At 33.5% G+C, this 26,115-nt stretch overlaps 1 protein-coding gene and 1 long non-coding RNA gene across 2 annotated transcripts; both read left to right on the top strand.

The window, feature by feature from the left end:
* The first annotated feature begins 2,827 nt into the window (after positions 1 to 2,827).
* On the top strand, positions 2,828 to 5,236 carry LOC149235697 (uncharacterized). The gene is made up of 4 exons (XR_016268313.1): positions 2,828 to 3,050; positions 4,237 to 4,288; positions 4,399 to 4,491; positions 5,107 to 5,236. It is a non-coding gene; the product is annotated as an uncharacterized LOC149235697 (long non-coding RNA).
* Positions 5,237 to 17,765: 12,529 nt separating this feature from the next.
* On the top strand, positions 17,766 to 18,885 carry LOC149235696 (uncharacterized). Its single transcript, XM_089461442.1, has 3 exons — positions 17,766 to 17,860; positions 17,943 to 18,021; positions 18,097 to 18,885. The coding sequence occupies exons 1-3, from the start codon at positions 17,852 to 17,854 to the stop codon at positions 18,564 to 18,566; spliced, it is 558 nt and encodes a 185-aa protein (XP_089317568.1). The 5' UTR covers positions 17,766 to 17,851; the 3' UTR covers positions 18,567 to 18,885.
* The last annotated feature ends 7,230 nt before the right edge of the window (positions 18,886 to 26,115 follow it).

The raw sequence follows: 26,115 nt of genomic DNA, 5'->3' as shown, positions 1-26,115 counted from the left end.
AAATGAGGTAGATTGGAATTCTATTTATGAAGTATAGAAACAAATGAAAACTAGAAAGCCTTTTCCATTTGGAAAATAGATTTATATTTTCAATGATATAAGTCCAAATAATTTTGAAGATCAATGAATGAATAGAAGAAACATAATTTTATCTTTCCTTAATGGAATTTGAGCAACATGCTTCCTTATTCACTAAATTTTATTGAGATTTTATAGTGTTTTAATGTAGCCACTCTTTAAATTATTAAGATTTTAAAGATAAAGGTCACTATTTCATTTTGGCATCTTTTTATGAAGGATTTATTTAATATACACCTTATGAAGGATTTATTTAATATACACTTGTCAATAGAAGTGCAACTTTTTTTATAACCTTTCATCTTTAAAAGGTTAGATGAATGAATGCGATTCCAAATAAAATTAAGACTAATCCTTCAAATATAAATACAGAGACTCCCCTTGGAATAATGCTTACACCTTTAGAATTCCTTTTTCATAATACCATGGGAACAAAATTAGTAGCATAAAACGTACACAACAATTTCCTTTTGTGGATGTTTGCTCTTTAGAAAAATATTTATAGTTCTTCATTTTATATTAAAAAAAAAATTTGTTGACAAGAAAGGTGTATAAATCAAATTCAACTATTAATCTGTTAGCTTCTGGAAATAATAAAAACTATAGGTAAAAAAGAATAAATAGGGAAGTACTATATTTTGTGTGGATTGTGTTAGCATAATTTCTTTGAGAATTATATATAGAGAGAATTGAGAGTTAAATGTAAGAACAACATTAAATTAAATGCAATAATAATAATAATAATAATAATAATAATAATAATAATAATAATTTTAAATTCATGAGAATTTAGACACTGAATTGGTGTATACCACTTTTTGTTTGTTGGACAAGGAACCACTGTTAAAATATTCTCTCTCTAAATTTCAGCGTGCAACCTCATACAAGGAAGTATATATTCTTAACTACTATATATATATATAATTTGTAAAAGATTTTATTGTATTTTTAATAACATATACAACTATATGAGTTGAATAGCTAATTAATATTTGTATCATTGATGCTAAATTGTATCATATTACAATACAGTTAACTTTCTAAAATCCTACCTTCTAATCGTCTTTTCTTTAATAATATTTTTTTACAACAATGATTATGAAGTATATATGTGTTATTTTTGAACTAATCAAATAAAATAATAAAAGAAAATTTGATTAACTACTAAGATGAAGATTAGAGTTTAATCTAATCCCTTTAAATGTGAAAAATGCCAAAAATATACTCTCTGGATACAGCTATCAACCCAGTTCCCTACAATTTTTTTTGAGCTAAATAACAATTTTTATAAAACATAAATAATTTTTGAAAAAATTAATATTATATATTTGAGTGGGCCTAATGATTAAGAGCATGTGTTCCCTCCTAAGAGGTCACGCATTTCAAAACTAGAGGGAGGTAGAGTAGGTATGCCTTCATAGACTTAGAGTAGGTATGGGTCCCTTCTCCCACAAACAAGGGGGTCTTATACACCAATTTGGTAAATAGGTATGGGTCCCTTATCCCACAAACAAGGGGGTCTTATACACCAATTTGGTGAGTAAGTATGGATCCCTTCTCCCACAAAAAAGAAGATCTTATCCACCAATTTAATATCTAAATTCGCTGCGACCTTAAATTTATATATATATATATATATATATATATATATATATTCAAATTTTTATTATATTCAATAAGTTTTATACGAATAAAGATCCATTCTATCCATAAATACCTCGAAAAGTGGTAACAAGGGTTTCGATCATAATTGTGATGAAAAGTGATAAGAGTGTTTTGATCATAATAATTTTGATGATAGATCTCATTGGCCAATTTTTAGGAATGATTGAATAGATGATAAGTTTTCTCTTTGAAAACATCAAAGGTGTTTTAGTTTTTTTTGAACGTTACAACTTCAGCAATTTAATCACATTATTAGCAACATAGTGTAGAAATTAAAAATATTTGAAATTTAATTGATATAAAAAATTATTTGTTTAATTTTAAATTTAATTTTTTAAAATGTTTTAAAATATAAATTAAAAAATATTAATTAATTTAATCTCTTTATTATCCAAATTTTAAAATATTATTAAAATCTATCATTATATTAAATTAAAAATATCTTACCTTCCATTCTAATAATCAATTCTCTATTACCCTAAACCATAGTTACCAACTTCGAGTTCGAATTTGAATTCAAATTCGAATTCGACTCCGTACAGAAAAAATTATGTTACTTAAAATTTAATAAGGAAAAATTTAGTAGTATAGTATACATCTTATTCCAATATTTTAAATAATTTAAATATACAATTATAACATTGAAAACAACAAAAACTCTTTTAAAATTGTTTCAATTATAAATATTGTAGATAAAATTATATATTGAACTAGTTAGCTTAGTTTTATATTTAAAATAGCAAGTAAAATAGTAAGTTTTAAGAATTTTTGTATTGATTAATTCACCCACTTGCACCACAAATTATGACATTTAATATAGAGTGAATTTCCAAGAAATAATATATTACAATGAACCACATAAATTCCACGTTATTAAGTATTTTATGTTCATAATGAAATAGTATATTAAGTTTGTGCAAACAGTCTTTAAAAATATATGCTATAACGTTTCCAGGCACTGGTCTTTTTAGGGCTCCAGTGAGCAATGGTTGCTCTGTTCTCCATTTTTTGCAATGCTTCAGCTTACCCTGTTCTCTCGGTGGAATTTTGATCCTTTTATTCTATTCTCTGACCTCCATCGCAGGCCATTTTGAAACATATAATTCCACAATTGGAATCAGAATGTGCCCTTCTTCGAACCTCCTGACAAACATTTCAAGTCAGCCTCGAAGCTTTTTAAATATCCATCAGTGAAATATGAAGGAAACACAGTTTTACAAGAAGAAAGCACAATTCAACATCAAGATGAAACAATGGAGACAACAGCTATGGAACCAGTCCAACCTTGGACAGATCCAATGAACCTGGCAAGTTGCATCACCCTCTGAATCTCTCAAGTCTTTTTGGGTAATTATTGTGATTAGAATGTTTTTGTCAAATTTACACCTGTGTCATCTGTAAAAAAATTGTCATCAATCTTAAAAGGACAAATTTGGTTTGTGCAGTCCACTTAAAACAGTCCATTTGAATTTTGTTAGAACAATGTATTCAACTGCTTGGCTATGCTACAACTTGCCCTTTTTTATTAATACAGATGCTCTCTGGTCTTGTCTTTTCAAAAAATTACTTTAGGTATGCTTATGAGGATTATAATAAGAGGTGAATTAAATAGAAAATTAAGAAGGCAAACAAATTCATAGAATATGATTTTTTTTTTTTCAATTTAGTGATTTAACTAATTTATTTAATTATAGAGAAATTTGAAAAGAAAATGCATTTTAATTACGCCGTAAGGCTTTTCCCTTTGAAATGAATTACCCCAGCCGATGCCGTGTCCTATTGTTGATCGTAGATTTGTGGTGTTAGACGATTGAATGATGTTGGATCGTTGATCCTCACACTGTCCTTTTGTCTCCCAACCCAATGGATAACATATTGTATGCCTTCGGCAGAGAAAAATCAGGATGCGGCCACCATGCGTTTCAAATCTACTGTCAATCCAGCACGCCCTATCTCACAATCAACAACGTGAGCTACAGGGTTTTGGGCTACAATCAGAACAATATGAAAATCGCCAGTGGCACAGTTTTTACAGACTGTGGCATTCCGCAAGCTCCTGTTAATCTCACTGCCTCTCTGTTTAAACTTGCTGGTTCGTCCTACCAAAGTATAACCATGGGAATAGGTTGCCCGACAATAGGAAATTTGCCTGTGCTCAATGTCCCTTTTGGTAATGATAATGGTTCATGGGTATTTCCTTCGGATCTGGAAGGAATCAAGTGGGCTCCCTGCATCTCAACTGTTCGATTCCCTGTCCTGCAACAATTATCTTCTTTAACTTTGCAGAAACTTTGGGACGTTCTGCGTGGGGGTTTTGAAATCGAATGGAATAAAACTAAGGAAGCATTCAAAATGTGCAGCCCCTGTATGTCAAGCACAGGAATCTGTGGATACAATGTTTCTGATTCCAGCGAGCCTTTCCTCTGCTACCTTCCTCAAAGCCCAGGTTCGCCACAGAACGCCAGCCAACCACAAAGCCCAGATTCAGTAAAGAACGCCAGCCAACCGCAAAGCCCGGCTTCGGCACAGAATACCAGACAACCTGGTGGGTTTGTCTTGGGTTTAAGGAGTAATGGTTGTTTCAATTTATTGAAGGTCTATTATTTGTTGTAGTTTCATTTTTTTGCTGAGTTTGCTTGGTTGGATTTGCTGTAGGTGATTCACATACTCAAACTGATACAATAAGTCCCAACAATGGTCTTTCCCATCCGAAACCTAGAGGCAAATCTTACAGTGGGATTCTCACAGGTAATCATGGATTCTATGTAAAAGGAATTTAATTAATTGCAGTGGGCATTTGATGATGAACATTTGGTGATGAAGTTCTTCGTTATGACCCTAGCATATAAGAGAGGAAGGTTTTTAATTATGTAGTAATTTTTTTGGGATTGGAGTTGATATAGATTTATCTAATCTTTAATAAGATGACTTTATTTAGAATCAGGGTAAAACTCTCAACCTACCTAAAAGGGTTCAAACTCTGAACATACTTTAAAGAAGGTAACAATAAAGAAGATATACTATTCTTTCTGACTTTTTTATATCTAGGATTTCAAAAATATTTTGTAATCCTATGGACAGGAGGTAGATCAATTGTCTGAAATAGCTATCTAGGATTTCAAAAAAAAATTGTAATCCTATGGACTAAAGGGAGATCAATTGTTTGAAATAACTCTTCCTAACAAATACGCGATCTTGTATAAATAAAAAGAGAGTACATATATAGATCTTCGTTTTTTCTATTCTTCCTGTTTTGTTTTTCACTTTTAATCCTTTACCGATTTTATCCATTTACTGGAGGAAAAAAATACCTGGTCACAATGTGTCTCTCTGATTTAGATTGGTAATTTTTTGTTTCAATAGCTATCGAATGCTGGAGGAAGGCTTATCATTGCAACTGATGGTGTTTGGGATGCATTGAGCTCTGAGAAGGCTGCAAATTGTTGCCGAGGCTTGCCAGCAGAACTTGCTGCAAAACAAATTGTTAAGGTACAAATACTGTTGACAAGGATAAGTGATCAATGTCACCATCTTTAATTTTATTTTCTATCATAGCCTAACCGATTTAGCTGTAGGAGGCTTTGAGGATAAGAGGACTTAGGGACGACACTATATGCATTGTAGTGGATTTGATCCCACCTGAGAAATCCGCACCACCAGCTCCAGTTAAGAAGGAAGGCAAATTTAATAATTTAACTTGCAGTCTCTAATATTATTCAAATTGGCAACAATCTCAATTCAAATTCAACTCAGACTTTTGTGATACCGCTGATACAGAGATACAATATGACCATATAAAAGTTGATTTGGAAATATCATATGCAATAATTCTGGCACACAAACATATACAATTAATCAGTAAACCGCATGATGATAATGAATGCAACCTTTACATTACAAATATGGTCCAACTTGATGATTGGGTGTTGTGCTGAATTTACAAGAAAAATGGTCATTCTCAGAGAGTACAAGGGGTAGAACGAGATGAATCACCAAGTGTAGATGAAGTGATGGCTTTAGATATAGACATTGTCCAGGAAATCTTTGAGGAGGGGTCAGCAATGCTCGCTGAAACTCTTTGGAGGAGTGCCTTTGTTCTGGTTGCCAGAGTTTGTCATTGTTGTCCGAACTAAGGGAAGTGCAGAACACCCAGGTATGGGTTTTGCTTGTAGAAGTGTTCCCACCTGGTCAATTATCCTCTTCTGGTTGGAAATATCCAACATCTTTCCAATACCTGTCTCTGTCACAGCCTGGTCTCAGGTTGAACGCATGAAGTGGTTCCAACTCTCATCAGTGTTTCATTCTCCTCTTGATGTCTGCAGTTTGTTTCGATTCCAACTTCATCTCTATGATAACCATCTCTGTCACAGTGTTTTCTCGAGTTGAACGCATTAAGTGGTTCCAACTCAAATCAATGTTCCATTCTCCTCTTGATGTTTGTAGTTTGTCTCGATTCCAACTTCATTTCTATGATAACCATCTCTGTAACAACGTGGTATCAACTTGAATGCATGAAGTGGTTCCGACTCATATCAGTGTTCCATTGTTCCCTCGACATCTGTAGCTCATCTCAATTAGTTACCATTCCACATCATCTCTTGGAGCTTTGCCATGGCTTCCTTCTTGATTTCCCACATTATTTCTCTAAGCTTAGATTTGAAAGCCATTTTCTCCACCGTTCCATTCATAAGGCTCCCCACAATTCTAGCCAGTGATTTGTGGATCCTCTGCTTGGATGGACTGTCTACAAAATGCGATTGTCTTCTCATTCCAAGTCTATCCTTCTCTAGTAACCAGGGTGGGCGTCCCCCCCCTGGCTCAATCCCATCTTAATCATCTCTGCAACCCTTGTTCAAGAGCCTTTCCGAGTCGATAGGTCTGCTATGGAGCATTTGGAGGCTCTGACCTTGGGCCTCCTTTCCTTCCCTTAACCTGCCACAATCTCCCAAGTGCCAATTCAAAAATAGTTCAGACCTATGTCACAAGGTTCACCGAACTTCAACTTTGAGGTTCAAAATTCAGCAAACCTGAATTTTTTTTTTTGAGGTTTAGGAAACCTCATCGAAGCTCTGGGTCATTACCATTTCCATGGTTCAAGCTCATAACATCATGTCGCAGCTCACACTTGTAGTCCATCCAAAATTCGGCAAACCTAAATTTTCTTTTGGGGTTTGGCAAACCTCATCGAACCTCTGGGTCATTGACCAATTCCATGGTTCAAGCTCATAATTTGATGTCACAGCTCACACTTGTAGTTCATTCTTGCAGTTTCGAAGTCCATGATAGCATTTTTTATGTTTATTGATGTTGATTTCTTACTATCTTGTGCTATATAGCGAACCTCATCAAGAAATTCAAACTCGAATCAAACCTAATCATTATTGAACCTGAACTTGAACCCCAAACCATGTGACTTAGGTTCAGACCAAAGCAAGAAAGTGGCAAACCTCAGAGAATTTTCAGGCGTAAAGCATAGAATGAAAATTATGACTAGATTACTCATCCATAATCACAATTTATTGCCAGATTGAGGATGTTATTACGCTGGGGTGGTGTTTGGTTGAACACCAAATCTGCCTGCTTTGGGGCTCTCAACCATAGTCTATTTTTCTTCCATTAGAGCTCTCAATTTACCTGAGTATATGTGTCCATTGTTATCTATTTTGTGTAGACTGCTAACATATCTGCAGTACTGGCTCTGATTCATCAGCAATTCTGTTGGTGCCTGCTGTCTACAACTGAGTTGATAATTATGACATTTTTCTTTGGAATATTTGCTTCATTAATTTATCTCTAAGTGGTGAATTTACTTCAAAATTATGAGATTATTGGGTCTTTGTTAATGGTGGCCAAGCTGGAAATCGCTAGTTTTTCGAATTGGGTTGAAACTTGAAAGTTATGATCTTTCTAGGTATTTTATATTGGTTTGTGTTTTCTAAATGTATATGTTTTTGACAAGATGGGTAGACGATCATACTATTTGTATGTTGAAATTTCTATGGATTTTTCATGGTTGTGGTGTGTTTGTATATAGTTATATATTGTTGAAAACTAGACAAGCTATAGGAATTGAACCTAAGATCTGTCCTCAAGCAATTAGTTGCTCTATCAATGAGATAGATGCCCCTTCATGACATGCACCCTTAAGGTTCAATATAAAGTTGCGGATTGCTACCTCTGAAACCCACCCTGTTATCCCCTTTAACACACTTTGGTAAAAAATTGACAGGTTAGGAATCGAATTGAAAACTTGCCCTTTAAACAAGTGTTTGCTCTACCACTAACCTGTGTGGTGCTTTGTGATAGGTACCATTAGCAGTTTGATCTAAAGGTGTTGATTGCAACCTTTGACATATATGTGCTATTTGTGAATAGGGTTGAAAATGTGGGCCAAAATCTATTCATATTTTTGGTATTTGTCACAATTATTGGGTGGTGTGAAGTGAAAACTATGTGACTTAGGTTCAGACCAAAGCAAGAAAGTGGCAAACCTCAAAGAATTTTCAGGCGTAAAGCATAGAATGAAAATTATGACTAGAGTACTCATCCATAATCACAATTTATTGCCAGATTGAGGATGTTATTATGTTGGGGTGGTGTTTGGTTGGACACCAGATCTGCCTGCTTTGGGGCTCTCAAGCATAGTCTATTTTGCTTCCATTAGAGCTCTCAATTTACCTGAGTATATGTGTCCATTGTTATCTATTTTGTGTAGACTGCTAACATATCTGCAGTACTGGCTCTGATTCATCAGCAATTCTGTTGGTGCCTACTGTCTACAACTGAGTTGATAATTATGAAATTTTTCTTTGGAATATTTGCTTCATTAATTTATCTCTAAATGGTGAATTTACTTCAAAATTATGAGATTATTGGGTCTTTGTTAATGGTGGTCAAGCTGGAAATCGCTAGTTTTTCGAATTGGGTTGAAACTTGAAAGTTATGATCTTTCTAGGTATTTTATATTGGTTTGTGTTTTCTAAATGTATATGTTTTTGACAAGTTGGGTAGATGATCATACTATTTGTATGTTGAAATTTCTATGGATTTTTCATGGTTGTGGTGTGTCTGTATATAGTTATATATTGTTGAAAACTAGACAAGCTATAGGAATTGAACCTAAGATCTGTCCTCAAGCAATTAGCTGCTCTATCAATGAGATAGATGCCCCTTCATGACAGGCACCCTTAAGGTTCAATATAAAGTTGCGGATTGCTACCTCTGAAACCCACCCTGTTATCCCCTTTAACACACTTTGGTAAAAAATTGACAGGCTAGGAATTGAATTGAAAACTTGCCCTTTAAACAAGTGTTTGCTCTACCACTAACCTATGTGGTGCTTTGTGATAGGTACCATTAGCAGTTTGATATAAAGGTGTTGATTGCAACCTTTGACATATATGTGCTATTGGTGAATAGGGTTGAAAATGTGGGCCAAAATCTATTCATATTTTTGGTATTTGTCACAATTATTGGGTGGTGTGAAGTGAAAACTATGTTGATTGTGTTGGAGTTTATATCAGATTCTATCATTCTTGTAGTGTATCTGCTATTAGTGTATGCATCACCTATGAGTGAACTTTGTTGGAAATTACGAAGTTCTGTTTTAGGTTTCTGCTATTGGTTATCAGGTTAAAAATAATAGTTTTGTGTTATTTGTTTCTGGTATGATTAAAACTACTATTTAAAAAATTATGCAATTCCTTTGTAGGTCCTTTATTGGTGGATTGGTATTTGTCACAATTATTGGTGGTGTGAAGTGAAAACTATGTTGGTTGTGTTGGAGTTTGTATCAGATTATATCATTCTTGTAGTGTATCTGTTATTAGTGTATACATCACCCATGAGTGAAATTTGTTGGAAATTACGAAGTTTTCTTTTAGGTTTCTACTATTGGTTATCAGGTTAAAAAGAATAGTTTTGTATGCATCACCCACGAGTGAACTTTGTTGGAAATTAGGAATTTTTCTTTTAGATAGCCATTTCCAGCTTAGCATCCTTGCAGTAGATTATGTTTTGTAAACACAGACTTATCATTGGATTCAGAACAAAACATGATAAATTGTATTTGAGTTGTTGCTCCTTGAATGTGGACAATCTTTGTTTACAAATTTTTATTAAAATTGGATAATTGTGTTGCAAATTTGAATTGTGGCTATGCATGGGTAATGCCTGCTTATATTTTGGCATTTTTGAATTTTCAATTTTTCAATCTGGTTTTTTTTAAATAATATTTTTCCTGTTAACAGATTTAGTTTATACTCGGTTCAGCCTTAGTAAAAGAATTAATCTATTTCTTATGTGTTTTTTGGGTTCTAGGCATTTAATATAGAATGGTGTTTCCTTCCTTTTAGGATTTGGTATGTTATTTATACTGAGGTAAGAGAAGTCCAAAGGAGGCCTTTTTTTGTTATGGCCTTGTATATCTTTGTCTCAGCTACGAAGGATTAAATCCTTGCTTTTCCATGTGATGTACTGAAATAAAAACTAGCTGTAGAGAATATTGTAGAATGCATCTTGTTGCAAGTCCGTCATGCTAATAATTGCGTATTTGACATTGCAGGCTGGGCTCTAAATATACGGTGCAGACAGTATCAGGATTTTTTGCTTGTGCTATCTGTCAAATTGACATCACACCTAGTGAGGGAATTTATGTGCATGCTGGCCTTCAGATAAGGATTTTGCAGCATGGGGTCAAAACTTTGTTGATGACAAGCATCGCCTTTTGCGCATCATAGATCCTACTCTTCGACTAGAGGTTGAAGGAAGGGAAGAAATCTCAGTGTCTGTGGGGATTGCATTGAATTGTGCTTCTGCTTCCCCTCAAAAGGGACCATCAATGAAGGAGGTATTGCATTTTCTAGAAAAAATGCCATCATCCACAACCGATTAACCAATTCTTTCTTCCTATGTAGCATCCTTGCTTTGACATAAGTTGGACAGAGATGAGGACTTACACCCACATTCCATATTCAACCGCTCTACTTAGACATTGACATAACTCATATAGACATCTCTATGATTGCGACTCAGCAACAGACAAACTCTGCTGTCAACTCAGCTGCTTATGAAATGGCCAGAGTCTTCTTAAAAATTTCAATATTTCTACAGTTGAGGATTGTAGCAAACCTCGGGGATCAAACTTAACTCCATGCTTATGAGGCATCCGTGTTCTCGCAGTTTACTTGCAGCTCATTCTCAGTTTTAATGGGAAAGTGATATATGGTGTATTATTGTTGCAGTGGCAGGGGATGGATTTTATCCATTTACTAGAGGAAAAAAAATACCTGGTCACAATGTGTCTATTTGATTTAGACTCGCAATTTTTTGTTTCAATAGCTATCGAATGCTGGAGGAAGGCTTATCATTGCAACTGATGGTGTTTGGAATGCATTGAGCTCTGAGAAGGCTGCAAATTGCTGTCGAGGCTTGCTAGCAAAACTTGCTGCAAAACAAATTGTTAAGGTACAAATACTGTTGACAAGGATAAGCGATCAATGTCACCATCTTTAAGTTTATTTTCTATCATAGGCTAATCGATTTAGCTGTAGGAGGCTTTGAGGATAAGAGGACTTAGGGACGACACTACATGCATTGTAGTGGATTTGATCCCACCTGAGAAATCCGCACCACCAGCTCCAGTTAAGAAGGAAGGCAAATTTAAGAATTTTTTCAGAAGGAAATCCACTGATTCATCGTCTAAGTTAGTTGAAAAGCAGCAAAATATAGACATTGTCCAGGAAATCTTTGAGGAGGGGTTAGCAATGCTCGTTGAAAGGTAGATAGCCATTTCAAGCTTAGCATCCTTGCAGTAGATTATGTTTTGTAAACTCAGACTTATCATTGGATTCAGAACATAGCATGATAAATTGTATCTGAGTTGCTGCTCCTTGAATGTGGACAATCCATGTTTACAAATTTTTATTAAAATTGGATAATTGTGTTGCAAATTTGAATTGTGGCTATGCATGGGTAATCCCTGCTTATATTTTGGCACTTTTGAATTTTCAATTTTTCAATCTAGTTTTTTTTTAAATAATCTTTTTCCTGTTAATAGATTTAGTTTATACTCGGTTCAGCCTTAGTAAAAGCATTAATCTATTTTTTATGTGTTTTTTGGGTTCTAGGCATTTAATATAGAATGGTGTTTCCTTCCTTTTAGGATTTGGTTTGTTATTTATACTAAGGTAAGAGAAGTCCAAAGGAGGCCTTTTTCTGTTATGGCCTTGTATATATTTGTCTCAGCTACGAAGGATTAAATCCTTGCTTTTCCATGTGATGTACTGAAATAAAAACTAGCTGTAGAGAATATTGTAGAATGCATCTTGTTGCAAGTCTGTCATGCTAATAATTGAGTATTTGACATTTCACACTGGGCTTGGAATATACGGTGCAGAAAGTATCAAGATTGTTCGCTTGTGCTATCTGTCAAACTGACATCACACCTAGTGAGGGCATTTCTGTGCATGCTGGCCTTCAGAGCAGGATTTTGCATCATGGGGTCAAAACTTTGTTGATGATAAGCATCGCCTTTTGCGCATCATAGATCCTACTCTTCGAGCAGAGGTTGAAGGAAGGGTTGAAATCTCAGTGTCTGTGGGAATTGCATTGAATTGTGATTCTGCTTCCCCTCAAAAGAGACCATCAATGATGGAGGTATTGCATTTTCTAGAAAAAATGCCATCATCCACAACCGATTAACCAATTCTTTCTTCCTATGTAGCATCCTTGCTTTGACATAAGTCGAATAGAGATGAGGACTAACACCCACATTCCATATTCAACAGCTCTACTTAGACATTGACATAACTCATATAGACATCTCTATGATTGGAACTCAGCAACAGACAAACTCTGCTGTCAACTCAGCGGCTTATGAAATGGCCAGAGTCTTCTTAAAAATTTCAATATTTCTACAATTGAGGATTGTAGCAAAGCTCAGGGATCAAACTTAACTCCATGCTTATGAGGCATCCGCGTTCTCACAGTTTACTTGCAGCTCATTCTCAATTTTAATGGGAAGGTGATATATGGTGTATTATTGTTGCAGTGGCAGGGAATGGATTTTATCCATTTACTGGAGGAAAAACATACCTGGTCACAATGTGTCTATTTGATTTAGACTGGTAATTTTTTGTTTCAATGGCTATCGAATGTTGGAGGAAGGCTTATCATTGCAACTGATGGTGTTTGGGATGCATTGAGCTCTGAGAAGGCTGCAAATTGCTGCCGAGGCTTGCCAGCAGAACTTGCTGCAAAACAAATTGTTAAGGTACAAATATTGTTGAAAAGGATAAGTGATCGATGTCACCATCTTTAAGTTTATTTTCTATCATAGCCTAACCGGTTTAGCTGTAGGAGGCTTTGAGGATAAGAGGACTTAGGGACGACACTACATGCATTGTAGTGGATTTGCTCCCACCTGAGAAATCCGCACCACGAGATCCAGTTAAGAAGGAAGGCAAATTTAAGAATTGTTTCAGAAGGAAATCCACTGATTCATCGTCTAAGTCAGTTGAAAAGTAGAAAAATAGCAATTTAGCAATTTATTTTTAGTTGAGTGACTCAAATTCATGTTTCTTTAGGTTGATGGTAAACCCACTAAAGTGGAAAAAATTGTGATGCTAATAATTATAGGGATTGTCATCATGGGGTGATAAGAAATTTAATATTAGAAATGCAACAACATAAATGTTCACAACAAATTTAGAGAGATCCACCTTCTTGAATAATGCACACACTACATGGATAATGGATTTCCGCACTTTATGCCTTACGGCGTTTTCTTTGCAACATCTGGTGCAAATGCTAGTTATTTATTTTTCAAACCAAACTCACCTCTAATTTATAAGGTATAGTAACAACATCTATTATTTAGTATAATACAAAATGTTAATTTGTATAATTTAATACTTAATACTTAATATAATATGCTTTAATACTTACTCAAAATCTTAATTAAGAAAATCCACTTTAAAAGAAAATCTATTTACTAATACAATTTAGTAATTTAGGCAGTATTTCTGCTTTTTACTAATATAATTCATGCAATATTTCTATTTTTAAAATATATTTGTTTAAATTTAATAAATCTACAAATTTACAAATTACATATATCATATATATTTTTTGCTTTACTCTATAAACACATAATTATCGTAAAAATTATACATATTTGATTAAAAACTTGCTAAATTCACTGTAAAAATTATACATATTTGATTAAAAACTTGCTAAATTCACTGTCATTATCATTTAGTAGTTTCCTAAATATAAAAAAAAATTTGAACTGTAAATTGGAAACTAGAATCTCGATTAAAAATGTACAATAACATTAACTCATTAAACCACTCATTAAACCACTCATTGATTGCATGTAAAAAGTTCTTTGGACTAGGGCTTTCACAAAGTTATGAAAGTGTGGACTAAGAACCAGTCTTAAGAGTATAATGTTTTCTTTTCTCAAAAGCAATGTTAGCGGTAATTCCTCGACTTTCTTATTTTGGTCAGCGGGGTGGATTCTTAATCAGTGAACATAATATTCAGTGCACCGAATCGAACCCAAACTTTCGAATTAATTCACACATCGAATAGAACCAACGAATTTTCAAATTTTTTTCGGCAGTAAGGCCGAATTTGATAACTATGCCCTAAACAACTCATTCGTCACTCTGAGACCCTGCACTCATCCCTGACCCAAAACACATTTGTGACTCCAAGACCCAGCAGTCATCCAAGACCGAATACTCATCCTAATTATTTGCATCCAAAATCTCTCTATAGAATTCCATATTTGAGATGCGTAACAGTTGTAATCTTCCAGGCAAATCTGATATGATCATATTGACTAGAAAAACTTCCAGGCAAATCTGATATGATCATATTGACTAGAAAAAATAATGAATATAAAACACAGAACATGATTAAAATGGAAAACACATGGTAGTTTGCACGAGTCCTTTAAATACGGAGTTGGAAAAACTATAATGGAGAAAAGGAACATTATTCTGAATGACATGAAGTGAATTTAAGCTTTCTAATGACATCAAATAGACTCAAACTTGGCCCACACTGCTAAAGGCAGAAGTATTTAGGAAGAAACTGTCAAATGAGAGTGCACCATTCTCACATCATGTACAGGATGATCATGATACTCAGCAGTGGGTAGTGACATCATGTCTTATCCTGATCCTCCGATATGGGAAGATAAATCCAATATGATCAGAGTTGTGTGGCAGTTAAGTGCGTCATATAAATGATTATTAAAATCGCACTCTAATGCACGCCTGATATCGTCGCATGCACATTTTTGTCTTTTCAAATATTATACAAACTCTACGAATCTGACCTCGGCAGAACTGTCGGGCCGTAATTCAGTGGTGATAGATATTTACCAGCACAGCTATAAAGTTACAAATTAAGTCGCGGATGAATGTTGTTAATATTTATTTATTTATTGAGTAGTGATTAAGTTTGATTTTTGGGGAAAAAAATTATTTGTTAGAGATTTATTAGAATTATAAGTTTGAAATTTGATTTATTTAGAATTTAGTAGGGATTCATTAAAATCACAAATTTGATAGGTGAATTCTTCACAATGAAGTTTAAACAATAAAAACCAAGATTTGGTCACAAATTTTTTCACCAGATCCCTGCCAAAAATTTATCAGAAACTATAAAAAGTCACACTTGAAGACTACTCCCTTAACTTGCACACCAATTTAGATATTATAGGTATTCATAATATAAAGGGGAAGTGTATTTGACACGTGTCATGAAAATGGAAATCAAGTCTTATGTATGAAGAGATTTGAGATTCAAACCTCTCTAATTTACTTATGCTTTGTGGGGACTTGGGAGTTATAGTGGTAGCTATCAGAATTGATCCCTAAGATTTGAGATACAAATCTCTCTAATTTACTTATGCTTTGTAGGGACTTGGGAGTTATAGTGGTAGCTATCAGAATTGATCCCTAGTCTATTCCTCTAGCCATGATGGTTCATATGGAACATTTACATATTTATAATCTATACTATATGACATAAGAGTACTCATGATGACCTTAATGGTACTAAATGCATTGTTATTTATGTTATTTATTACTTGATAATTTAATAATTGTATTAAGTAAATGTGAAAACGTAAACATGTTTAATAATCATAAATACATAGATTTAGAGATACAAGAAAGATAATTGAAAATTCCATTAATTGATATAAGGAAACAAAAAATATATTATGTTTTTTATTTTGGATCACAAGAGTATTTTAAAAGGATATCATTCTTTTCCTTTCTATAGGGGAAAACCTATCAACATAATTAATAATGATAAAAGAAAAAACTAAAAAAAACAACAAATAAGATAATTTTAAGAGTATGTATATGTGTGTATTTTTTGAAATAGAACTTCTTGAATTTTAATTTAATTATCAATAGGTGGATGGTAAGGATTTAACTTGCAATAAATATTCTAGAATATTCTTAGTTGTAGTCAAGTATCAAAGTCTAACATCTATTTCAAAAATAGTTTGGTTGACATTTATTTCGAAATTTGTTATGCCATTTTAATTAAATTGATTAATTAAAAAAATGTCAAATGAACAACTATCATATGAAATGGATTATGGTTTCGTGGACATGTGATATTGATAGTCCATGGTATTAGTCTTGAGCATTGTAACAAAACCTATTTCCATGTTAAAAATCCCCATGGTTAAGTAGTGTGAACTACATGTTTTTTTAAATAGTCATATGTGTAATTCATACCTTAATTCTTTTGTAATTAATAATGATAATAATAATTTAAAATAAAAATATATTTAGTTATTTTTTATGGTTTTCTTAATCTTTGACAATGTGAGAAATCTGATGACTTAAGTATTTTAACGTTCATGATGGATTGACAGGCATTTACTAGCCATTTAATTTATATTGTTGAGCTAATTATTTCAAAACCAATAGTTTAGAGAACACCTTTTGGAATATATTTTTAAATTTGATAAAAAAAATTAGTTAAAAATGAAAAAAAATAAAACATTACTAGATTTATATAGTATAATTGTAATGTCTTAAGTGTTTTCTATAAAACTGAATCTATTTTTATATTAAAATACTGCTTAAAATAAAAAAAATACCATTACAATCTCATCAGGAACCTATAACAAAAATTCACTTTTATAATGAAAGTTTCCTATAAAATGTTAAAGAAATTTAAACTAGCACAACCATAGAAAGTAAATGGTTGGTAAATGTAGCAACAATTCATAATAAATATTGAAACACTTACTCCCTCATATATTTTAAGTTGGTCAAATTAAAATAATTATATTAAATTATAATTTTATTTAAGAAATATTTATTATTATTATTATTATTAAAAATAATTAAACATGTCATATGGAGATTCTTAATTGGTACATAAATTTAATTACAATATTACAGATCAATTTTATGACTTATCAATATCATATGACCAAAAAATCATAACTTATTTTATACTTTTTTCAATTAATAAAAACAATTATTTTAAAAATAAACGTCTTTAATTTATATATACTCCTAAAAAAAATTCTGCCATCTGCTTCATAATATATTTTTTTCCAAATTGAATTTATTCACTTATAACAATGTGCGGATGATTACCTATACAGAAAAGAAACTCAGAGATAATCCAACTTATTTTATAAGGGTTTAAATCTAACAACCTATACCACATTAAATACCTTTTAAATATCTTCACACTAAAAAAATATTACATGCACTCACAGATCCATCTCAAGACGATCAATTGTGACCTGTGAACATTGATATTACAGAACATGTACACAGAAAGCCGTCTTGGTCTTTCGTATATACCGGGGAAGTACAAGGATTAAAACGACAGCAGCTGGTCCTGGTGGTCGTCGGTATAGGTTAGTGGAGTATGAGAATTAAAACGCCAGCTGTCGGTACCTGTACCTTTTTTTCTGACATGGTATATTTGAGTTATCTATCTGCCGTTGCCCTAGATCAAATGCTTTGCTTACTACATTGTTTAGGCAGTATTTTGCGTTTTGTTTGAGAGTTCTCCGAAGAAGCCTGTGCCTGTACACAGTGATCAGAGGAGCATGGCGAATGTATGTCATGATATGTTATAGATTTAGGGTTTGGTTCTCTATTGTTAATGCTGTGGTCGACTGACATCTGATTGATATGCAGAAAACTGTGATGCGGTTACACATGAACGATTGCTATAAATGCAAGAAGGTCGCGTTGCAATCTGTTACTAAAATCGAAGGTAAACAACTGTTTGGGCTCTTTGGATTTAGTTTGTTTTTGGTGTTCATGTTTTTGAGTGTTTGGGTGACTGCAGGAATTGATTCCCTGATGGTGAATATGAAGGAGAACACGCTGACTGTGATCGGAGACGCGGATCCTGTGTGCGTAGCAAACTTGCTGAGAAAGAAATTCAAGTGCGCTGAAGTGGTGTCCGTCGGGCCCGTGCCCCAGACAGCCGCGGGGAAAGGAGGTGGAGGCGAAGGTGGAAAAGGAGGAGAAACTGGAACTGGAAAGGGAGGCGGTGGGAGTGGTAAAGGAGGAGAAGGAAAGGAGAAAGGAGGTGGAGATGGTAAAGGAGGAGAAGGAAAAGATAAAGGAGGAGGCGGAGGAGCTAAGGGAGGAGGTGGAGGCACAGTGTGCATGGCACAGTGCCATCCTCCATGTTGGGCTTGTTCAAGCAGACCAGACATACTGTGGCCGCGATATTATGACCCTTGTGCAAATCCCGGTGAGGTATTGTATGTCTGGAACGAAGACAAACAGGATTCCTGTGCCATCATGTAATAGTAACAGGAGATGATCTGCTAATTGAGATGATGAGAATCCAGTGTATGCAAGTATGTTTCAGCAACTAGCATGGTGACACTGATGGTCGCCTTCACTGTTTTATTTATGATTTATACCTAGGAGGAAGATCAATACCTTGTCTACTCTGCTAATATTGCCGATGTTCGGCACTATTCACTAAATTGTTATGAGTCTCTAGTAGGAGAATTCTGAGTCTCTTTTTGGATGGATCAGTGCTTGTGTTATGTACAAAAGTCCTGCAAGAGAGTGTTAAACACACTAAATCTTATAGAAATACATAGAAATGTTATGATGAGATGATATGGAATTATTATATATATAGATGTGAGAGAAAATTGTTTGTATAATTTTTGATTGGTTAAAAATTTTAGATCAAATTTTGATTTTTGTTGTTTAAAATGGGGTTGCCACTATATATATATAGATTCAGTATCATAAAAATATCTTGAAATACTAAAATTATAAAAAAATTACAACTCAAATTTATGATTCTAATAAATTTAATTTAATAATTTCACAACTCAAATTTGTAATTCTAATAATTCTAGTTTAATAATTTTGTAATAAAATTTCTATTTTAACATTAAAATTTACCATTTAAAACATTCAAAGCTAACTACCAAAAATAATCAATTTGATAAAAATATTACTCCCACTAAACTTGGCTTATGATGTTCCTTTCAATAATTTCTGACATAATGACTATAAATTTTCTTTTTTATTTTGTGAATTGGACTTTGTATATTTTTTCTTGGACTACCGTTTTCAGAATCAAGAAACGTACCAATCTGAATTAGTTATATGTTTATGGGAGCAAAGAGCATCTGGTTCTACCAAAAAAAATCAATTTGATAGAAATATTACTCCCACTAAACTTGAATCATTTCTAACATAATGACTATAAATTTTCTCGTTTTTTTGTGAATTGGACCTTTGTATATTTTTCCTCAGGCTACCGTTTTCAGAATCAAGAAACATACCAATCCGAATTAGTTATATGTTTATGGGAATAAAGGGCATCTGGTTCTTCGATATTCTCGATTTTACACCTGTTTTGTGTTTCTGTTACCAATTTATATATGATATAAAATTACAATGAATTCAATATGTGTTTTAAGCGAAACACGCATATAATCGCATAAATATCCCTAATATTTATAACGTCAAATGCGTCAGTTTCTTGGAAGTGATTCATTATCGCGTAATCATAATTAAAGGAGTGCGAAATTTAAGTGTAATAAGATTATAGATATCGAAATATTTTGTTAAATAATTTTTATAGGCAAAAAGAAAATCAGATAACAAACTTCACGCTTATGATTTTTAAAATATTTCTCAAACTACAGTGAAAGTAAAAGTATAAAAAATAACTACATTCAAAATAAAAGTATAAAAATATGAAGAGAACAAAAATAAATTATAAATTAGAATCTAAAGTAAAATAATGAAATTTTAGTTATATCATTTTCAAAATATTTCCTAATTTATTATCAAAATTAAAAAATTTAAGTGTAAATGGATAAAGATAGGTTGTACTTTTAAGCCAAATGTAGTGATCAACATTCAATTTTTTTTTTTTTTTAATAAATAGAATTGAAGACTTCAAAATTCATATAACTATTGTGAATTTTGATTATGAGTAAAAGTTAATTTTTGGAGAATTATATTGTTGTCCTAGAGATATTTTTTGCAAGCAAAATTAATGCCTTATAATCTATTAATTTTCCATTACATGAAATGTTTTTGGTTACAAATTTTCACACCTCTTAAAAGGTATGCTTGTGTTCACTTAGCATAACTTAGATTAAAATGTGTAATTTTTAGTGTATATATATATATATATATATATATATATATATATATATATATATATATATATGTATGTAAATTTTTAGTGTATATATATAGAGAGAGAGAATTGCATATTTAAAATTTACTTTTTACACAAAATTATATTTTATTTTTTATTTTTTCCAATTGGTGAAGTAATATTTCAATTGCATTTTGCAAGCACAAAAAAAAGTTCCAACTACAGTTTTTTCCAACTATTTAAATATATTGAAAAACCAAGAGTACTTTTGAAGAGGACTTGTAAACTAAGATACTAGTATTTTTTGAAAAATTTTCGTTGTATATATATTTTTTGTTATTGACTTTTTATTCAACCCCTTTAAAACTCTCCAAAAAATTTCAAGCATAATGTTTAAAACAAACTAGATGAAAAATATCATATGAATTTGAAAATGTCAAACTCATATGCCATTAGATAGAGGATTCTTTCATGAATCCAACATGATCAACTCCGTCGCTTAAGGAAACATTTAGGACCTAAGTAGCTCAATCAAGTACTTAGAACACTCCACGGAGCACTTAAAACACTCAATCGAGCACTTGAGCTATAAATTCAAATATCTTGATAAGGGTTTAAGAGACCCTTGATGGAGCCATTAACATGGTTAACCAACGGATTGATAAAGCTATAAGCTCAATCAAGCTTTATAGCTCATTGGAGCTTATAGCTCCATTAAGCCTTTCAAAAAAATAATAACTAACCAACCACGCACCAAATTTATTTATAGCATTGATGTAAAAAGCTACATACTAAGAGCTCGATCGACCTCGTGGTGCCAGCCCCCAAAAAAGAAAAGAATAAAAACTGGAGATTTCGATATCGAAAAGGAAAGAAAGTGCCAAGCATAGAGGAATTGCGAGAAAAATATAAAGAAATGATGAAAAAAATAAAACACACATTGAGAGAACAAAAAGATTATACAATTTAACAAATTCATGCAAATAAAGGTAATTCAAGTTGTCTAACTTCTCATGTTACCTGCTCCATACTGTATGCATTAGGAAACATGATTCAAAATGGTAAAAAAATAGAGAATGAAACAATAAAGCTAAGATAAAATAAACATTGAAAGTAATACCATGTAGTTAAAAATTGAGATGTAATAACAACTAAATAAAACCACTTGAAAGCATGCAAATTATTGAAAACCACAAAAAACATAGTTTGTTGGAATTTTCTAAACCACTTGAATTCATGCAAATTTTCAACCATCTTGAAATTGTAATGGTTTGGGATAACCCACAAAAACTAAGAATGTGATTTAACCAAAGAAAACCATTACATTTCCATATATTATTTACATGAATTACAATTCATGGCAATTTATTTACAATAGGGATTAACAAAAATGGTTGTCACATACGTGCTCCCAAACATATAAATATTAGTTTGATTTATGCTTGATATACTTGTAGGAGTTAAAAAAGAGAAAATGTATCAAGATCTAGAAGGAGCAAGAGTATCTCTCATTCCAATGTACATGTTGAGAAAATATTCTTTGTTAAACATATAACAACATTAAATTCTTGTGACACCCATCATCATATATAACATTTAATGGTTCATTGAATCCTAAATGATGATCTCTACCTTTGAAGACCTCACAAATTTCTACTTTCAATCCTCACATGAAGGTTATGAGATTTTTTAAAAGAGAACAGGTTTTTTAAAGACATACAAAGTGTAGTGTAGATTCATTCTTGCACAAAAATGAGTGTATTATTGTATATCACTATAATGTTCCATGAAAGGATCATGTGATTAACCAATATTAAATTCATAAATAACAAATTTGCAAAAGAAATAAATTAGCATACATGTATTTATGATATGCTAGAAATGTTTACAATGTTAATCTACTTAGACTGTGACAATCTAATATCAATTAAATTCATTTGCTTGTTTCTCAACATGAAATCGTAAAATATATTGCAAAGTATGGTTCAAAAGTAAAAAAGAGGAACATTATTTTAAACTTTGTCAAGATTTGATGAAAATAATTGAAAACATAAAAGACATTGAATATCCTTGTTTGCATGTGCATAAAAGGATTCCTTGTAGAAAGATATAGTTTTTAAAATCATCTAACCCCTCCTTGTGGCCTACTTGATTGTTGTGCTAAAATTTCCATGTACATTCTCCAAAAAAAAGCACTCAAATCACTTGTGTCCCTCTTCACGACAAATGATAACAATGTATATACATTGTTGATAATACCTTGAAGCATATTCCTTGTTTTCCAAATCCACTAAAACTTCTATCAATTTCTTTTTGTTTCCTTATCAACAATTTCATTGGTCTCCTCATACTTCTCATCACAAATTTCTTCCACTTTTTGCTTGGAATTGTGAAATTCCCTGTAGTTATGATAGTTATTTCTTTAAGAAAGTTATTCTTACTATTGTTTTGTGGTAATTTTAGTTGCACTTTTTAAAACGCTAAATGATGTGTGCTTATAATAAGAAAAACTTTTCCAACTAATTTGATTTTGTATAGTAGGTTTTCAAATATTAACGTACTTAAAAAATAGTTGAATAGGTAACTTCTTGTATCATAGAGTCTGTATTTATGTATGTATGGTTTTTTAGTCCCAAATTATCTTGTATAATCAAATTTGTATAAATTTATAGATATAATTTTTTTTTTCTCTCATGAAATAAACTCGACCCTTCAATTTGGTAATCACTAGCTTGATTTTTCAAGATTATCCCATTCTCTCAAATTCAAAAGATTATCCATATCATTAAGTTAGTAATAATTCACTCTAAAATATGTATTTGGATTTCTTATATAAGAATTTAAACTTCAATTTCTATTAGTCTTTAGTTCAACAACCTTGCAAATTATTATATAATATCTTCTTCATCAATTTTGCTAGAGCTTCATACTCTTCTCATTTTTGAGCCACTCTCTTTAGTGTCTTTAGTAAACTCTCTAATTCCTCTATTTTTATTCCTAACATCTATTCTTTTTTAATAACTTAAATCTATTTCATTCTCCTCTCACAATCTCTTTTACTTGGCATTGTATTACAATCCCTACTGTAACAATACCATCCTTGTTACAGTAGGGATCAATTTTAGTTTGGGATTTACATAGTCTTTTAAAGAAATAAAAAATTGTTATTAACAAAAACTAATTTTGAAAAAGGTCAAATGCTTCACATGGTAAATATGACTTGTTGTGAAGTCAAACAAAGCTTCAAACCTAGATTCACTAGTAAAATTTTGGGGTTATATCTAACAATATATCACCTTTATCAAACACCCTTCACTCCTATGCCTAAATGGCTAAGTTTTTTCATTTTTTAAACATGTGTTGGAGAGAGAGTGTGGGGAGAGTATTGCTTGTGGGACAAGATTACTTAAGATATAGCTATAGTAACAATATATTGTCCAAATTTTCTAATTTTATTCTTAACACCTATTCTTTTTAAATCATTGCTCTCTTTCCTTCTCCTCACAATCCCTTTTAGTTGGCATTGGATTTAAATACAAATTTTTGGTGAAAGAGATATATGAGGAAAAATATAATACCATCCAATATTGTAGAGATCACTTCTGGTTTAGGATTTATATAGCCTCTTGAAGAAATGAAAAATTGTTGTAAAAAGAACTAGTTTTCAAAAAGGTCAAATGGCTCACTTCGTAAATGGAGAGATGAAGTTAAATATATTAAAAAATCTAAATTATTAAAAAATACATATTTATAAATTTATTATTTTATTTTTTTACATTATTTTTTTTTTCTCGATAAAACTGAGCTATTTATATTACAAAAATGCCAAAATTACAGCAAAAATTTACATCTGGGCTGTGGCCCTGCTTCTCCAGAGAGTTTTTCCCCATGAATGACCATTCAGAGCAAAACTGGCGCAAAAAGAGACCAGTTTTTCTTCCTTCCGACATAACCGACATTTAAAGTGACACGGTGGACATATGGGTCGACACGGTGGATACATACATTAACACGGTGGACGCATAAGCTAACATGGACATGTAGACCGACACGTAAACTGACACTGTGGACATATAAACCGTCACGGTGGACATAAACCCAGTAACAGACATACAAAGTGAGCAGAAAGAGATAGACAGAGAGGTGCGTTCCTGGCCGCGAAAACAGAGCAGCTGCTGAGTTAATCTTCATCAGTTGTGTGAGGCTCGTCCATTGCTGGACCTTTAAGCTTCTTTGAATCCTCCGTGTCCGAGCGCAACATCCTCTGAACCGGCTCACTAGGGCCAGCATCATCCTCCTGAATTGGTCGCCTCAAGTCGACTCTGGGAACTTGCATGTCGACCCTTGGCACCGTCAGGTCTTCCAGACGCCCCCTTAGATTGCTGCAATGCTCCACGGTGACCGAAACGATGAGGGTGTTGTTCTCCAGCGTACAGGGGATCCGATAACGAACAGCCGGGTGCTCCACATGACCGCAATCCTGAGTTTCACCTCTGCCTCTTACATTGCTGCGTCCGGCAAGCCTGCTCGGAAGTCTGTTCTGCTCTGAGGTAATTTCCACTGAGGAGGAAGGCGAAATGTCAGGCCTCTGAGTGGCAGAACGGCCCCTAGAACCGCCTCTGCGACTGCTCATCCTGAGCCTCTCTCTTGGCATCCAACAATTGCCTCCCGAAGCAGAATTCCCCTGAGAAACCTTGCACTGGGCCAGAGAATGTTCTGTCTCTGCCAGCACCTGCTCGATCCGCTTGAAAGAATGCGGAAAAGCGGCTTGGGGTTCAAACTTAACGAGATCCATTCTCCTCGACTGCTGCTGCGCATTGAATGGCGCCTGCACAAGACTTGACATTCCAACGACATCACCCTCCGCGAAAAATGGCGTCTGAACCTGACTTATCCACCCGATTGCTTCACCTTCCGGCAGATTTATTGAGCCTGCGTACTGGTATGTCGTGGCTCGTCCGGGCTGACGGCTGCCCATGTGACGAGCCACATGCCCCTCACGCGTCATAAACACCCGCATCCGGGAGAGGGAGGTCTTTTTGCACCAAAGAGATGCAATCTTTTTTGAGTTGAGCATTTTCAACCATATCCAGTGAGCCTGAGAAATAAGGTGTCGACTGTGTCACACCTTGATTTGCCAGCCGATCTGCTACCTGGTTCGTTGTTCTCCTTACATGATGGAAGGTTATATTGTGGGGAGTATGGAGCTTTTCCTCCAGGGATTCCAGACGGCTTAGCAACCTCCAACTTTTTGCAATCTTGACAGCTTTGGCTCCAGCCTGTATTCTTTTGGCCGCCTCTATGAGTATGAGAGAGTCACCTTCAACTTCAAGGGGGGAGAGGTTATGCTGTTCAGCTAGACAGATTCCTTTCCATAGTCCTTCCAGTTCTGCCGCGTTGTTGGTATTTTTGCCTATTGTGCCAAAATATAAGTGTATTGCTTCTCCTGTATGTCGTCTAATGACTCCGCCGAAGCCTGCAGGGCCAGGGTTGCCTTTGGCAGCTCCGTCGAAGTTCAGCTTGTAGGAGTTGAATGCAGGAGGGGACCAGGAGGATGGAGAAGCGGATCTAATGGATGGTTTGGTGTTTACCTTGACTAAGGACTTGAGGTCAAGATTCCATTCCTTCAGAATACTGCGTTCTTGCTGGATCTCGGGCATGTCAGTGTCATTCCAGACTCTGATGGCCAGGGTTTCCTGTATGTTTTGTTTGAGG

Source organism: Pinus tabuliformis, chromosome 8, assembly GCF_031772625.1.
Source record: "Pinus tabuliformis cultivar Carrire ecotype Pingquan chromosome 8, CPIR1, whole genome shotgun sequence".
Taxonomy (NCBI): domain Eukaryota; kingdom Viridiplantae; phylum Streptophyta; class Pinopsida; order Pinales; family Pinaceae; genus Pinus; species Pinus tabuliformis.
The sequence above is the reverse complement of the archived record's forward strand: the minus strand, read 5'-3'. Positions and strand labels throughout refer to the sequence as shown.

Coding starts and splice junctions, on each gene's coding strand:
- LOC149235696 (XM_089461442.1), top strand. Junction 18,022..18,096: donor ATCTGTTACTAAAATCGAAG/GTAAACAACTGT, acceptor GGGTGACTGCAG/GAATTGATTCCCTGATGGTG.